Genomic DNA, 18269 nt, shown 5'->3' on the forward strand with positions numbered 1-18269 from the left:
AGCACCTTCCAAACCCGTGACCTCTACCAACTAGAAGGACAAGGGCAAAAAATGCATGGGAACACCACCAGCTGCAAGTTCCCCTCCAAATCACACACCATCCTGACTTGGAACTATATCGCCGTCCCTTCACTGTCACTGGGTCAAAATCCTGGAACTCTGTTCCTAACAGCACTGTGGGTGTACCAACCTCACATGGACTGCGGTGGTTCAAGAAGGCAGCTCACCACCACCTTCTCAAGGGCAATTAGGGATGGGCAATAAATGCTGGCCTACCAGCGACACCCACATCCCATGAATGATAAACCCCAAGAGAGAAAAGTCTCCTACAGTGAACAAGGTTTAAGAAGAATACTGGGCCCCAATTAAAAAGCAAGATCTATCTACAAGCAAGGGCTACAGTGAGCTCGAAGCACAGTAACAAAAACTCCTCTTCAGAGATTGCCTCAAACCTCTCTATTTTTTCTTCTCTTTGCTGTCTCTATTTGCATGTGCATATCGCGTATGCATGCTAGCGTGGGGCGCGGTAAGCATTAACCGAATTAAAGTTTAAGTTTTAATAAATTTCAGTTTTCTTCTTTAAACCTAAGAAAGCCTGTTTGTGCTCATTGCTTTGCATTATAATTGGAAAGTGGTGAACAAGGATTCCGCAAGGGGGAGCTCAAAACACGGTGTGTTTAAAACAAAACCCTGTTACAATAAGACTAGGTGAAAGCTGAGAAAGACCCCTAGACACCTTTCTCACCTGGTCGTAACAATATTGAGAGTTCTGATTACTGCATTACATTCTAGATTAAATGGAATGACCTAAAGTGATACTTAAATATCTGCAAAGATCAATAAATCAACAAAATTAACATTTTCACACAAAACAAAAATATGGAGGTAAGTAGGGAAAATTGGAAAGCTAAGATTACAACAGATAATGTTGGGAATGCACAGTATGTCAGTCAGCATCATAAAGAAAGCAGTCTGTAATGAGGAAGAGAACAATTTTTGCTGGCAGTGACGGATGCTAAGATATAGTTCCATAGGTATCAGCAGTCTCCAGCACCATCTCAGTGAACATTTTTATGTCTAACCACAGATAATGTGCTCCAGTGGGCTAGCTCATCATGGAGAACATCACAGCTAAACCTGGGCTGTCCTCGCACAGTTCCAGCAACATTCCAGATTTCTGCATCTCCTCCCACTCTATTTCTTCCCCTTTTCTCCAAGTTAGGCAACACTGAGACCAACTGCTATTACTGGCCTGGCTGAGATGAGATCAGCTAACTTAGTGTTTCCTACGTTACAACAGTGACTACACTTCAAAAGTACTTCATTGGCTGTAAAGCACTTTGAGACAACTAGTAGTCATGAAAAGCACTAGACAAATGCAAGTCTGTCTGTCTTTTCACAGACCAAGGGTGAAATCTGGAAGTTTCCTTAACACTTTGCGATGTCAAAAGTATTTGAATATGGATTGCTTGGTCCAGTTTTTCATCTAGATTCATGCTTATTCCAATTAGTCAATTTGCCCACTAATTAGCTTTATTATACCAGCCGTAATGTTCTGTCTCGGGGTGATTGGGTGAGCAACAATGTTCTACTGTTTTGAAACCTATAGCTGTTTTGTGTCAGGCAAATAAATAGTATGAAATATTGTCAATTGCAAAGAATTTTGTTGTTCTAAAGAATGAGTTAACCATTCTAACCTGGAAATTGGAAATGAAAAAATTTGGTTATGCTATTTTCAGATCTGCAGTCCTGTATGATTTGTGTAGCAAGACGGATTACACCGGTGGAGAGATCGCAGTTTCCCTCCAGTCCTGAAAGCTTTGTCACAAGGCATGATATGACAGGTGAGGACTCTGAGAAAGCACCCCGATTAATGTAAAACATCTATTCAAGCTGTAAAACTTCTAATTTAATTCATGTACCATTTTAAATTAGTTATGTAATAACATTTTATTTATTTTAAAGCCATTCTTTTAAAGCTTCAACAACTGGAAGCTCAGGAATTCCATACTCGCTTTGCTGGCCATTTAAAAATATCACCTTGTGTAAGGTATCATTGAAGTAAAGCCTTATTTACGTGTAAAATTGATTTCTGGTTGCTCATAATTTTGCAACTATGCATAATTTTGCAACTGTCTGCACAAAATAACTAAAAACTATTTATAAATATGTTCTAAGTACTTTGCTCTTTTCCTCCCAGTTACACTCATATGGTCACTTTTTTTTAACTTTCTGAATAGCATACCTAAGTCGAAGTTTGCTTTTCTCAGTTTGGTGCTCACATTACTTACTTTGTGTCTCTGGGGTCCAAGAACATCATCCAAAACTGAGTACTGATTAGATGAAAGCAAGTACCAAGGTTATTATTTTTTCAGCTAACTGAGGCTCAGGTTTTAAGATTGAGCATTTCAGCCATCAATTTCATCCCCTTTCCCAGCTAATTATTCAAGCTGAAACTGACCATGTTGGTTTCCTGTTCTACCTTGAGCTGAATTTCAAACCCTACGACTACCTGCTTTCACTTTCCCAATATTGTCCAATTATATGCCAAACTCATACCACTGCTGCTGAAATCCTCATCTATGCTTTTGGCAGCTTTAGGCTTGATATGCCCCAGTGATCATCTCAGTGCGGTCGGCGCCCTATAGCGCTCTTCATCTTGTCCAGAATTCTGTCACAAGTGTCTTGTCCCATACTAATCTCTCACTCCTGTCACTTTTTTTTCCACCAGCCGCCTTTTGCGGCTTGTCCCTCTGTGGATCGACTTTCAAATTCTTGTTCCCATTTTCAAATCCTTCCAGCTGTTGTCTCTGCAAGTTTCAACTCTATGTGCTTGCAGACAACTCTCTTACAACTCAGTTCTGCTGTGTCATTTCCCACCCCCACCCTCTTCCACTTTAGTATTAATTCAGCTACCTTGCCCACCCTTTGAAATGATGTTTGTACACACATCCATCTTGCTGCATTCTCAAAACTTATCTAATTGACAGTCATTTCAGTCTTTTTGTAATTTCACTCCATTCTGCTCAGGTCACATGACCTGTCCCACTCCACCACCCCAACCCCCAATATACAACTTCAGGACATTTTATTGCATAAAAGGCATGAAATTCCAAGTTGATGTCATTGTCTTTATTATTGATATGGTGACATAATTTGAATGACTAAGTGAATCTTCATCAATCTCTTTGAATATGGAACAAGATTGTCTGACCACTTAAGCCAACTCGATGGTTGAAAGGTGTTCTGTAACTTGCAGAATTCTGGTTCACTCTGTATTATACTTGTTTCTAGGGTAACCGCGCTACATAAATGCGTGTTGTTCTTGTTTGTCACAACTCTCACTTAGTTTACTCTTTACTGCTCTAACAATTGAACTGATTTTGTTTTGAGCTTCTGTCCTCTCTTTCCCATTTTTAGGCAAAATTACTTCAATAGATCCAAGTTCCCTGCGTGCCTCGATGAAGCCAGGCTGGGAAGATCTTGTAAGAAGATGCATTCAGAGGTTCTTTCACCATAATGATGGACAGCCATGGTCTCTAAAAAGACATTACCATGAAGGTGAAGTGCTTCAAAATAGCATTGGCCTAGAAATAAGTAGTTATTGATGAATTATGAGGAATAGATGCACACATACTGATATTCCTAAGTGGAATTGAGATTTGCGAGTGATGTGGATCGGGGGTGTTGGTGAAAGAACAGGGCAAGCCCTCAAAACTAGTTTTATTAAAATTAGATATATCATTATAGATCAAAGACACTGTTTTATTACAAACTGTTCATGCACTGCTCATTTTTTTAGAAAATAGATTTGAAATGTTAGTGTCTATAGGGGCAAAATGCTCTTTGTCAACCTCTTTCCTGCTTTCACTGGCATGTAACAAAATCTTTCTGGTTATCAGGGTTTGTCCATTTAACTATTTATTACTCAATTAATCAGCATCAATTTCCTTCCTCTCCCTCACCCCATACTAACATGATGGGAGTACATGGGTTGCTTTTTATTCTGACCCTGTTTGCCTGAATTTGTATGCAGTATGTAGTGACTGGCACAATGAGCTCACCAATTCTTGTACTGTCTCTCGAGTATATCAAAGACCATCAGTTTGCAACTGTTTTTTTTAAACAAAAATAATGAGTTCAAACGATCCATAAATATTAGAGAGAACAAGCAGGCTGGCTGTAGCTTCCCAATTTTAAGGCAGTTTATCCTCCCTGTAGCTCAGGTATATATGGTTGTATTTTATCTACTTTTTTAGACTTATTCTTTATTTTCTCAATACAATGTAAAGTGCGTAATAGCAGACAATGTGTAAAAATTTTTGAAAAGTTCTATTGCATTGCTGGCTCTGCTGTTCATGTAATTGGCATATTGACCCAGTAGATTATAGGAACATGGGAATATAAGAGCAGGAGTAGGTCATTCAGTCCATCGAGCCTGCCCTGCCATTCAATGTGATCTTGCCTGATCTTCCACTTCAATGCCTTTTTCCCACACTATCCTCATATCCCCTCATGTCATTTGTATTTAGAAATCTGTCAATCTCTGCTTTAAACATACTCAATGACTGAGCTTCAACAGCCATCTGGGATAGAGAATTCCAAAGATTCATAACCCTCTGAGTAGAGAAATTTCTTCTCATCTCTGTTTCAAGTTCCCCCTTATTTTGAAATTGTGTTCTTTGGTTCTAGACTCCCCTACCAGGGGGAACATCTTAGCTGCATCTACCCTGCCTATCCCCTAAGTATTTTTATTTTGTGTAGGTTTCAATGGGATCACCTCTCATTCTTCTACCTATAGAAGCTTTTACAGTCCATTTTATATTTTTTGATAACTTACATTCATATTCTATTCTCCCTTTCTTTATCAGTTTCTTGGCTCTCCTTTGATGTATTCTAAAATTCTCCCAATCCTCAGGTTTACCGCTATTTCTGGCGACTTTATAGGCCTTCTCTTTTAATCTTGTACAATCTTTAACTCCCTTTGTTATCCACGGTTTACTTTTGAGGTTTTTGTGCCTTGAAGGAATGTATAGTTGCTGTAAACCATGTAATATTTCTTTAAAGACTATTGCCTATGTACTGTCATACCTTTTAATGTATTTTCCCAATCCACCTCAGCCAATTTGCCCCTTAGACCTTCATAATTTCCTTTGTTCAAATTTAACACTCTGGCTTCAGATTGAACTACCTCACTTTTAAACATCATGTAAAATTCTATCATATTAAGGTCATTCATCCCTAAAGATTCTTTTACATCAAGTTTATTAATTAGCCCTTTCTCATTACATATTACTAGATCTAAAATAGCCTGCTCTCTAGTCGGTTCCTCAACATACTGCTCTAGAAAACCATCCCTAACATGCTCAAGAAACTTGTCCTCCACAGCTTTAGTGCTCATTAAGTTTACCCAGTTTATATGCAGATTGAAGTCACCCATAATTACTGTATTACCCATGCTACATGCTTCTCTAGACTCCTGATACCATGCCCCACACTACTGCTACTGTTTGGTGGCCTATAAACAACTCCTACCAATGTTTGCTGCCCCTTTCTGTTTCTTAGCTCCACCCAAACAGATTATGTTCTTTAGCTTTAATTGGTGTCCGCTGGTTTGCATAGTAACATACTTTTTTTTTTCTTTTCTTAGCCTTGACGCAAGGCCAAGCTGAGAGTCCCCTTTATCGATTCTCCTTGTCAGATGGCACTATAGTCACTGCACAAACCAAGACCAAGCTTTTACGCAACCCAGCATCCAATGAGTCCCTTGGCTTTGGTTCCACACACTTGCTGCAAAGGTACAGGAATATGCTGAGATCTGCAACTATTTGGTAGAAAATAATTCTTTTTCTTGTTACAATATCTTAAGAAGTACAGCTTTTATATAATGCTTATATTGTAGCTGCCCATCAGCTACTTCATATATTCAAACAGGTAGATTAATAAAGACACATTAGGCAATCTATTGTCTTTCTACTATGTTTTTCTCTCCCTGTGACACACTATTTAACAACTGCACAGGTATGAGAATTGCCATGTTTGTGTATATTCTACTGTTTAGCAGATCACTAGATGACTTTTCAGATTTGCACGGGTTGACTTTGCTTTCTGTGATCCCTCACTTCTTGTCTGAACTCTTTACCTCCAACAAAGGCCTAAGTGAGGTCCAGAGCCTGCAGTGTGGGAAGTCACATCCTGTCTCAACATGGTCATTACACCTTTGTCATTTTGGTTTTGCCTGCATCTGATATCAATTTGTCAGTTGGTAATTTTATTTAGGATTAAAATTCAGAGTTTTGTTTATGATTCTGCAATAAGAAATATGTTCCATCACTGCCAATGCAGAGTTTGTGCAGGTGTGGTGCAGTTAGATATGTAAAGTTAGTGCAGATTTTTTTCAATCAAGGAACAAAACCATACAGAAAGACCAGTTCTGCAACACTTCAGCTCATGTTTTGGGTCAGTTTATTTTTTACGATTATTTACTAAATATTGGGCTTCCGCTTTTGTTTTCACTTGAAAAAGAGTTTTCTAGAAATTTAGCATCAGTTACAGAGGTTCTGAAGAGATGAGTAGAGTTTTATATTTGAGCTAATTCAAGTTGCACTAGTGTACATTGTTTTACTTCTGTCCTTTCTTAGTTGTACAACATTTTACTTTGAGGAAAGGTTAACACCATAAGTTCCATAATTTATGTTTTTCAGCTGTTCTACTTTAAAAGTTTCAACTAAAATTGATAGTTGCTACACTAGATTACAGCCTGTTAACTAAGTCAGCAATTGTAAGATTCATATTTCTTTCTTTTGGTTAGTGGCAGTTTTGAGAGGATTGAAAGTCCTAGATATTAATAAAGCTGAAGAGAATATGGAGACCTTGGGTAAGGGGGTGAGGGTAAGCGTGTCCAGATTTTTAATGACAGGAATGTCCAGAAGTGGGATTATGATTTTTTTTTTTTATTATTGGTAAATGATGCCATTTTGTCCTTTGGCTATTTCCTTCACGGTGAATGAAAATCTAATTGTTAATACTGAATCTAACCCCCAATAATCCTGTTCTACTTATAGGGAACAGAATGGTTGCAGATTGAACCAAACCAGCATGGGGCAAGAAATGATGAAAACACTTGCCACAGCAAGCACAAACTCTTCGGGAAATATGAGCTTGCCATCAGGGGCAGCAGGACAGGGAATGCCAATGCAAAATAATATGACCTATGGTGTAAATAGCTTGAATGACCCCAGTTCTATGGGGCAGATGGGAAGGTTTGGTGCAGGAAGTGGGACTGTTGGTGCAATGAACCACGGGTCTGGTATGCAGGCACCTAACTTACAGGGGAACAGCTATGCACTCACCATGAACAGCCCCCCCCATAGTAGCCCTGGGGTGAACACCACCCAACAGAATCTAATGCTTTCACCGAGGCATCGGGTAAGTCCACGAATGGGGCCCAGCCAATATTCTTCAACTGGTGGCATGCAGTCACCAGTGGGACATATAAACAGCACAGGAAGTAGCACCTTCTCTAGTAGTTCCCTTAATGCACTTCAAGCCATTAGTGAAGGATTGGGAGTTTCACTCCTGTCATCGCTATCTTCGCCTGGTCAAAAAATGGAAACTTCCCCAAATGTGAGCTTGATCCAGCAATCAAAGATGGGTAGCATGGATCTAAAAGATTCTCCTGGCCTTTTTGGGGAACACAACCAAGTTGAGAGCACAGTGGGCCGACCAGAAAGTAGAGATGCTCATAGTGAACAGAAGAACATCAAGGAAGGAAATCTGAACCTTTTTGTTAACAGTGACAACATAGAGGGCCAGAGAAGATTCCAAGAGAACAAAAACCACACCAAACTTTTGCAGTTACTGACCTCTCCCTCAGATGATATGGGGCTCACTTCTTTAACAAGCTCCAACTTGGATTCTAGTCTTAAGGACTCCTCTGCAGGCATCACAAGTCCAACAGGGGTTTCCTCAACCTCGGCTACAGCTGGTGGCAATTCTGCTGCAACTGGATTGCATGGCTCTTCTTTACAAGAGAAACACAAAATTTTACACAAGCTGCTGAAGAATGGAAACTCTCCTGCTGAAGTGGCCAAGCTTACTGCAGAGGCTACGGGCAAAGAGTCTTGTCAGGATTCAGGCAGCATGACACCAGCGGGAGACGCAGTGATCAAACAAGAACAGATGAGCCCGAAGAAGAAGGAAAATAATGCACTACTGCGATACCTGTTAGATAAAGATGATCCAAAAGAACTCACTTTAAAGGATATTAAGCCTAAAATTGAAGGAATGGACAAAATGGATCCTTGTAATGCAGCAAAAATTTCAGGTTCGATACAGGTGAAAGATGAAGTGCGCATCAAGACTGAACCAACTGACCAGGTAAGAGAAAAAGAATTGAATTTTACTACTTGAATGTGTGAGGTAGAGTTTCGTGGGCTGGATTTGATGCGCCCGGTGACGGGCGACAAAAATGGCAGCCCACTGCCATGCCGCCGTGATCTTACTCGCGGCGGCCCACGATAATGCACTGATTGGCCCAACCAATCAGGTGGAGGGGGCAGGCTCTCTGACGCCGGCAATAACGTCAGTTGCCTGTACGCAGGCGGTGGCGTCATTTTTAAAGGGCAGCCAGCCCGGCCCGCTAATTTACGTTTTTAAAGTTATACCCCTCCAGCTGTACAATTTAAAAATCTGTCGCCCCTTTCCCACCCCCGAATAACAATTAAATTCAATATGTGCCCTATTCCTCCACCCTTCCCCCTCGTCGCCGCCGCCGCCCCCCAAAAACACTATCCTTCAACACTTGACCTTCGGCCCCTCCCTCCCACCCCCAAACTGAACAAATTACCAAGGGCATCCCTTCCCACCATCCCTTACACTAGTACTGTAAATCTGACCCCGTTCTCCCTGCTTCTCCACCCCCCTCTACCTCAGCACTAAAAATCAAAAGGTCCCCCCCTTCCCCACCACTGTGGCGCCTGGTTTCCCTGGATGGAAAGTGAAGGTGCTTGAGTGCCAGCCGCCGCTCAGAAGATCACAGCCCGAAGGTAAGAGTGGAGTGAATTTTATTTAAATCTATTCATGTGCTTAATTTAAATATTCAAAGCTGGGTCCTGTCGCCCAGCGGCTGGGGGCACTGCCAGAGCCTCACCGCTGGTGCCGGGAAGATCAAGCCCGTCACTCCTGGTGTCGGACTCCGTGGTGGGTCCCTGTCAGAACGATCGTCTGGCCAGCCCCCCCATCCCCCCCCAAGCCATGGAGCCCAACGTCGGCAGCCCTGTAAAATCCAGCCCTGTGTTATACTGGATGTACAAGTGCCCTAAACACCGTTGCTAGTGGTGTGCCCACAAGAGTTTACAGATAGGCTATGTTGTCTTCCCTGCTTCTATTGTATTTCCCTTCATTGCTCCTCTATGTTGCTGTTCTTTGTTACATCAAAAAATTCAAGAATCAGCCTTGGAATTCAGCATTTCTTGTCTTCTGAAACAAGCCTATTCTCACTACTTCCCAATAGTGTTTATTGATCGTCTCATAGTGTGCAATGACCCAATCTGATAAATTATTTTTTAAAAATGCCTGGGAATACATTGCAGGTTACATCATATATTCGAGCTTCAGATTGCTGTATGAATGCGTGTTGGTATGTTTTATGATCAGCACAATAATTTCATTAATTGAGCACTGCTGCTAACGACTTACGTGTCACTTGATCAAGTCATACATTAGCTCTTGCTGGAGAATATTTACTTTTTTGGGTGTGGTTGCCATCCAGAATCTCGACCAGAGCGCTTAGAGAATAAGTGTTGGTAGACGGTTCAATGCTAGAATAGCCAGTCCTGTTCTTATCCAAAGTCATACTTACAGACTTTTCAGCAGGATTACTGGATACCGGGCAGGAGTAGAACCTGGCTGATGCCCCACTGTTCAAGGGTTTTGAGGCCATTTGTAGATTCAGAACTGCTGTCCTCATTGAGATCAGCTTTATTCTGTGTAGTTCAGCATTAGAACTTGGGACCTCGCTGGCTGTATGACTTGGTCCTCAAACATGGTCCTCAACTTCCTGGGGGTGCAAAGAGCAATTCTAGGACACACTGGGAGTGGGGGACACGGTGTTGGTGGGGATTAAACTTGGGTCCACTAGAGTTTTGCATCTTTTCTGCTCTATCAAAAATTGTGAAGCATTTGGAGGTGGACAGTTAGTACATTTGTCCTAAATAGGCACCCATATTAAAAACGCATGTAAATGAGGGAAATGCATCATATGACTTCCCTCATTTATTTCTTTAGCAGCACTAAATGCCAAGGATACTAGTGAATTTGACTCATTGCACATTGTTAAGGCCATGAGGGTAGGGAAAGTTTAAATATACAAAGGCTGGTTTTGTTGTGACATTAATTGCAGAAGCCATCAAAAGAAAGAAACAGGATAATTTGTAAGATTTCAGTCCTCCCTCCCTGAATCCAGCAGGCCCATGAGCTCAGGTGGTAACCTCTTTCTCAGCAAATAGTTCAGGTTTATGCCTAAAACATTGAAATGACCATGAGATTTTAGATGGGGTGAGAGAAATCAGCAGCAGGCAGATGGGCAAAAGTTCCATTTTGCACCATTTTGCCCCTCAATGTCAGGGCCATACTGTTCCTTTGACCTCCACTTAGGCTTGGCTGCCATATTCATTCTCTGAGCGCCCCATTAACCTCTTCGTTTGGATGAACATTTCATTTTTTTATTTATCCTATTTGTAACATTTATTGTACATTCTCTTGGGAATCGGATTTAATTATGCAGCCATGCCTATGGTACTTCTGATGACAGGACCTCATTGCAAACAGCCAATTTCCAGTTAAAGCTAATCATGCACACAAATTTTAGATAAAATGTTTTATGAAAGGTTTCTTCTGTTGAACTCTTTCTAAACAAAGCAAAAATTATATTTAGTTGACAAGTGGCTTGAGCAAACAAGCAGTTGCTGTGTTTATTTACCATAAATTTGTAGTCATTCAGTCAGGATGGGCCTTAAACTCCTAATATTGATTTTTCTTACATTTTATATTCCAGACGAGCAATGAATTGGACACTTTAGATGATATTCTGGGTGATTTGCCCCAGTATTACCCCGAGTCTGGGACTAGCAGCACTATGATAAACAAACAAGCAATGTTTCAGGATGTCATGGCATTTGAAAGAGGTCACTCACCTTCCCCAGGGACACCGAAGCAGATCCGTGGCAGTAAGTTGGTTCTGTTACTGATGGTGGAATCGTTCTTCTGTTATGGGGTGGAAAGCTTCGCCATCTGCTGTCTGATTCTGATAATGCATTTATCTTTAACATGCAGGGAGCTTTAGTGTTTAGGATTAAATTATAAACAAAGTGCATCATTATCAGAGGATTGGACTACAGGGAACTGAACTATGAGAGATTTTGAGGGTTGGAGTGATGGATAATTTGGTAGTAAAGAGTGGAAACATTATAATACACAGTTACGGAGAATCGTGGTGTGTCATGTCAGAGGTTTGAGTACAGAAGGAGCATGACACCTATATGACACTGAAGTTTGGTTATGGACTGTCATGCTTTTTCTGAGGAGTCTCTTCTCTGTTGGTGGGGGCTGAAATGCAGTAGTCAGAAGGTTGGTTAGGGAAAAGTGCTGCACTGGTGGTGTGTTTGGAAATGTCAGTTACTGGGGAAAGTATGTTCTAAGATTTTGTCCAGGAATTGCACTGTAGAATATGGCAAAAGCGCATAATCCCTAAGATTCCCATTCACTCTCTAGATCTTGATCCTAAAACAATGTGCACAATATTTCTGATTTGAAATGTTTTTAAGAGGAATTTGGTGGTATTATAACCATACCATTGACTAAATGCCAAAGCGCACAGAAATGCACTTATATCTTTCTTAAGACAACATCTTGTGAAAGCTAATTGGCTGTGATTCAGGTCCTTGTCCCTGTTACTTTGCCCTGGGATTTCTGGGCTTGCCTTGAATGGAGAGGTAGGGCAGGCTGGATATTGCCTTGTTAATGACTGGGAACTTTATTGGCTTTCCCATCTCAAATTCCCCTCCAGTGCTGGCAAGAAGCCCATTTTGAGAGATGGCCATAGTCCTGCACCCATCCTTTCACAAAATACAAGAGGGTCAAGCAGCCAAGACCAGAGGAGCAAAGGAAAGCCTCTTTTTTTTTTTCTTCCCGGGGCAGGGATTGGCACTGGAGACCTTTTGATTGCCTCAGAACTGGCAGTCATTACATCTGCTGCAGAAAACCCCCCTTTTCAGGTCCCAGGCACTGCCAAGGGACATCCTTGCAGCACGGATATGTCAGGGGTAAGATAGTTACTGATGTACAGGCAAGTCCAACTCATCACATGCACAAATGTGCTTCTTCAGATGCTTTTTGCCTGCCTGGCACCCATGCAGTGGTGCGGAGGGAGAAACTGAAAATCATCACATTGTATCTCAGCAATGCATTTTGTTCTAATTTTAATTCTAACTAAGTTGGAAGCTTGGACTAAGAATTTTATGCAGTGTCGGGAATTTCTTGGAAAGTGATTGGGTTCATCAGGATAAAATTGCATATAAAAATTTCCAATAGTGATAACTAGTTATGAATTTATACACTATCACTTGCATTTTACATAAACATTTAAATATTGTAACTTGATTGAGTTTATTTTTAAGACTATAACAGTCAAGTATGTCTGCCTCTGTTGTCTCTTGGTATTGAATTCTATTTGATGTTGCATATTCTTTATTAAAGTCAAATGTTGATTAATTCATACCCTGCTGAATAAATATTCAGTTCATATTCTGACAATTTGTTTGAAAAAAGGAAGGATTCGCATTGACTAATTTCTTTTTTTAAAAAATCATGTTATTTAAAAAAGCAAGCATTTGCATTTAAGTATCCTAAAGCACTTCACACCCAGTGAATTACTTACTTTCAAGTATAATCACTGTAGGTTTATAGACAAATGCAGCAGGCAACTTGTGCCCAAACAACAATGAGATAAATGACCAGTTACTTTCTTTTGGTTATTTAGGTTGAAAGTTGGATAGGAAATTAATTCATCATCAAGGGCAGTGCTTTAGTTGCAGCGGATTGGGGGGAATGCAGTTTACGTATCTATATACGTGACTTTTTCTAATAGTTCAAAAGTTGGTTGGTGTACCTTGCGCAACTGAGGTCAACCATCAACCTTAATAGTAGGATTCACTTCAAATTTTTGTTTTTGTTTTAATGTTTTGTTTCCGTTGACTTAAATATAAACACTCCCTTTAAAAAGGGAATGTTGATGTCTTTGTTTAGGAAATGGTTTGGAGACGTTATTGAGCCAACCAATGCGAGAAAGCTGAATTGCCACACAGTTAAAGCAAACTCCCTGGATTAATTACCATCACCGATGATCAGTGCTCACTAGTTTCTGCAAGTCATTTTCAACAATGATGCTACTTTTTGCTTAAGGAAAAATAATTAAAATAATATTATTTTGGTTTCTCTTTCTGTAATATTCAACAGAGTATTTGTCATAAAATCATGAAGATCCATTTCAAAAGACTTTTTTACCTCTAACTCTGCATAAGGAGTAGAAATTCCTTTTAGTTACTGTGAATTGGACTTTCAATTCCCTGCCTTCATACAATAAACCCAATACTGCACAAAGTGGAAATCATTTTAATAGAGGTAGTGATTTTTGTTTTGAGTTCTTTACTCTATAGATACTCTATAGGAAGAAAATATGAAAAAGAAAATTTGGGAGGAGGGCATGGGAATGGAACAAATTGACTTTTTGAGAAAGCTGGTACAGACTCGATGCGCAGAATGGTCTCCTATGCTGTAAAATTCTACGTGAATGGAAAGAGAATGGTAGAGATTTATTTTGTATGGATTCACATTTTGCTTCATTTTCTAAGTACCTGCTATGAAGATAACTCTTTGTGTCATTCCTATTAGCTTTAAGCAGTCCACCACCTACGCAACCCTCCAGACCTCGGTTTAGTCGAGCCATGTCGTTGGATATTAACACTCAGGGCCAGCCCAGTGCAGGACTTGGCTCTCCTCTGAGAAACAGCACCCCATATGCAATGATGGCAAAGCAAGCAATGATGGCAAACCGGATGGGAGGCAGTCAAGAAAGTTTTGTGGGGAGTGCAGGTATATTTCCAATGTTTTGCGTCTATAAAACAGTTGATAGATTTTGTAAGTACACAAAGGAAAAACTGTTTAGAAACTTGCTGTCACTGCTGACTTTCAGTTTTTATTTTTGCCCACACAAGGTTAGGAGTGTCCCATCTGAAAGAAGAAATTTCATATTGTGTAGCAAAATCATAACTTTGTTGTTGAAGGATGTGTTCACAATCTATGTATTACAAAAAGGAAACTCTCTTCTCTCTGTTTATATGGAACAGACCATAGTCAAAAACAGTTCTTCCTATGTGTATTAACTCTTGAAAATGAGGCACTCAATTACTCTCTGGGTAAGAATGGAATTGAAGGTTATAGGGATAGACACAGATGATTAAATTCTTAAAGAAGCTCAGTGGTTCCAGTTCTGCTGTAATTATGGTTCAGTCATTGAATCATCTGTTCGATGCCATAGTCCACCTGCTGAAAGAAATCAAGAAAGAATTTGCCCTTACATAGTACCTCTCTTGACCTCAGGACATCCCAAAGTGCTTTACAGTCAATGAAATACTTTTGAAGTGTATCGCTGTTGCAATTTTAGAATAGCGGCAGCTAATTTGGACACAGCAAGCTCCCACAAACAGCAATGTGATGATGATCAGATAATCTGTTTTTAGTAATGTTGATTGAAGGATAAATACCAGCCAGGACACTGGGGATAACTCCCCTGCTCTTTTTCATAATAGTGCTATGTTTTTTTTGGCCCCCTTGAGTGGGCAGACAAAAGACTGATCAATATTCCTGAATTCTTGGTTGAATCATTTGAGAGCTCATGCAGAAAGTTATGTGAACTTTACCTTCAAGGTTTTACACTTTAAGGAAGAGAGTAGGTTAGATGAAAGAACGTTAGAACAAGTTGTTCATGGTCTGTGGCGAGAGTGGACTTGATGGAATGAGTGGCCTTTGTTCATTCCATACTTTCTGTTCTTACCAATTTAAAAAAAACTTGTCATGCTGCCATTTCACAACAGTTTTGTTGAGAACTTTGGACAAAATGATAAAACTTTAAATACTTTTATGGTCAGGTTTTTTTTTAGATCGATATTCTTGTAATTTATGCCCATGTTCCTTTGAATAATTGAAACAGCTCTCCAAAGCTTATTGTGGCAATAGGGAATCTGTACTTATTCACCATCTTACTAAAAATAGTGTTCTGAAAAGCAGAGAAACTACTCAAGCCTGCCTCGATTTGCAACACCAAGGGTCGCCCATTTTGTGACTGCCTATACGTGCGCTGCCATCTTTTAATGACCTGGTGTACCTTCATAACAAGGCCACTCTACTCCTTTGTTCAGTTAAAATTGTGTTAATTAATGTGTATTTCCTTTTCCTGTTCTCCTACACTGTAGTACTTCACATTTTTATACATTGGACTTGCCTATCTCCCCAACCTGCTAGCCAATGTCCTCCTACAGCCTTTTCTGGTCCCTGTTGTTGACTGGGCCGGATATGGTAAATTACAACAAATTTTAATAATCCTTTAATTCCTAAGTTCACATCATTTCTAAGTATGGCAAATATGAACAGCCTCAGCACAAACGCTTATGGAACACCACTCATTACATAGATACCCTTAATCTTTGCTTTCTACGCTCCAGCCATATCTCTGTGTGGCCATGTTCCCCTTAATTCCAAATGCTGTTGCAATAAGACTTTGCTGCGTTGTCAGAGATGTTGTCTTTTGGATGAGACATTGACCCGGGGCTCCTTCTGTCTCTTTAGGTGGATGTAAATAGAAGCAAGCAGTTCTCCCAGTGTCCTGACCAACATTTGCTCCTCAACCAATACCCTGTGAAACGTTGACTGGCCATTCATTTATTTGCTGTTGGGACCTTTTATTTCAGTGAGATGACAGTTGTGTAATATCAGGTTATATGTAGGCGGTCTGTAGAATGGACAAAATATTTCTGTAGATATACAGTGTGAACTGAAGTGAGCATTTTCTAGTGGGCATATCTCAACTTTGCAAATGTAATTATGGAAGGAATATTAGCCCGTTCAAATCTTGCTGTTCCAGACAGAATATATGACTTTGGATTTTTTCACTATTCAAATGCACATTGCATTTCATCAGGTACACATGGAGGTATGAGCATTGCTCAGCAAACAGCCATGGCAACAGGAGAGTGGGGATTGCCAAACTCTACCGGGAACACGGGTCCTGGTTCTATGATTAGACCAGGTTCAGACTATAGCTCGTCTATGCAAAGAGCTATGGTTGGTAACTCCTCACTTGCAATGCAGATGCGGTCTAATGGACAATCTGGTGCCAGAACATTGATTCAGCAACAGATGATGGGACTGAGTAAGTTTATATTTTTCTCCTCTTTCCTTCCCCCTCCTTCAATTTCCAAAACCATCTGTCAGAAATGAATTCATTATAATTTCTGAGTTCTGCATTTTGCTTGAAGGATAGACCAAAGCTTATTTAAGTTCAGTCTGACCTTTAAAGTCAGTCCTTTCATTATATTACCCACTTTTCTATCCTTTAATTATTGTGCATGTTTATAATGATTTTGTGATCAGCGCAGTCACCTCATTTGTCCCACCCACTTCATTCCTGTTCAGAATTACCGAACAGCACTGTTGCTACAATCAGATCTTTCCATGTAAAACAAAACTAAATATTTTTGCATAGATAATTAGTCAGGATGAGGAACATGTTGGGTTCAGCCGTGGTCCATTAACCTGCCAGTGCTGGCTGTCTAGGCTTAGACAGGAAGAATGGCTCCTCAGGTGTTTGCGGAACTATATCCCAGCATAAATCAAACAGTGGAGATCATTGATGAAATTTTAAAATTACCAGAGATAGAATGGTGTGCTTGTCTACCATTATGAGCGCAGGATATAGGTCATGCCATTGGAGAGGACACTGTGGGAAAGCAAGGCATAGATGAGAGGGAGGAAGAAAAATTGGAGCAGGATCTGAACTGTTCTTAAGCACCTTCTAGTAAGCTTGAGTTGAATTGGTAGAGACAGAGGAGCAGATCACAAATCCACCTTCTTGATTGGAAGTTCTTTTCAAAAAAAGAAAGTTAATTTGTGATCGGGTGGGGATGGGCATGATAAAGATCTGTTAATTTATTTAATTTTACTGTACAGCATCCAGATTTTTTAAAAGTCTACAATTTTTTGCACAAGTATCATCTTATTACCTAGGACCTTCAGAAATGGATATGGGTCTTGGAGGTCCCCAGTTTGGGCAACAGCAAGGTCCAACCAATCCAACTACATCATGGTCAGAAGGTGTCCTTCAGATGGAACAAGGAACTTCAGGCAACCAGAGCAGGTTAGCTTGTCAGTTGTGCTAGAAACAAAATTGATTGTGCTGCTTGTTTTATTTTCATAACAAAGGTTCACATTTGGAGTAAACATTCACATTAGAATCAGCCAAGTTTAATTTTTGATGGTTTCTTTTGTGTTCACTTCAAGCAAACCCAGGTCAGATGTAGCACTAGTTAAGAGTAGAGTAAAACTCTACCTACAGTGCTTTGCGGGAAACCCCTACTCTGACATTTTCATTTCCTAAATTGGGTATCTGTGGTCTCTCTGATGTTAATTAGTGGCAAATTACAGACCATTTGTTGCTGTGATATGGTGCACACTGCGGACGGTCCAAATTCATTTCATGATCAGCAGACTGTCCTGCTACCATTTGGCTGAGTTCTAACTAACCATCTCACCTATATCCATTTTGTGTAAGTTGAGCTTGTCAAATTGAAGTTGAGCTGGGAAATAGGCTGTCCCAAGGTCAGTGATGAACAGTTTCTTTGACTTCAGGTGCTGGATTGCAAACACAAAAGATGGGTTACAGTCTATTCAATGGTTGAGTAGAACAACCTGGTGTCACTCTCCTTTCAGTTTTCTCTCCTTCCCTCCTTGGCAAGCCTCAAGCATCCAGTCAGTGCCTCCCTCTGATGGAATGGTTCAGATTGGGAACTTGCAATTTGTGGAACCAGAGAACTGAGACTGTGTCTTGGCACCCTATGAAACCTCGTGTGTGAACAGGCAGAGGCGCATGCTGTTATCAGCAGATTTTCTTTGGTTTCATTTCCAAAGTGCTTCTGCTTAAGGGAGATAATTCCAGC

General features: G+C 40.3%; 1 protein-coding gene across 11 annotated transcripts in view; it reads left to right on the top strand.

Annotated features, from left to right (window-relative positions):
* Positions 1-18269, top strand: part of LOC137378257 (nuclear receptor coactivator 3-like) — a 295743-nt gene that overhangs the window by 250525 nt on the left and 26949 nt on the right. For 9 of the 11 annotated variants that reach the window (XM_068048490.1, XM_068048497.1, XM_068048500.1 and 6 more), the window contains 8 exons: positions 1740-1844; positions 3421-3561; positions 5651-5798; positions 7065-8379; positions 11057-11228; positions 13951-14151; positions 16256-16486; positions 17323-17470. In XM_068048490.1, the coding sequence (XP_067904591.1) occupies positions 1740-1844; positions 3421-3561; positions 5651-5798; positions 7065-8379; positions 11057-11228; positions 13951-14151; positions 16256-16486; positions 17323-17470 (2461 nt within the window). The remainder of the gene's footprint in view (positions 1-1739; positions 1845-3420; positions 3562-5650; positions 5799-7064; positions 8380-11056; positions 11229-13950; positions 14152-16255; positions 16487-17322; positions 17471-18269) is intronic. The other 2 variants (XM_068048498.1, XM_068048499.1) reach the window with 1 other exon arrangement.

Source organism: Heterodontus francisci, chromosome 16, assembly GCF_036365525.1.
Source record: "Heterodontus francisci isolate sHetFra1 chromosome 16, sHetFra1.hap1, whole genome shotgun sequence".
Taxonomy (NCBI): Eukaryota; Metazoa; Chordata; class Chondrichthyes; order Heterodontiformes; family Heterodontidae; genus Heterodontus; species Heterodontus francisci.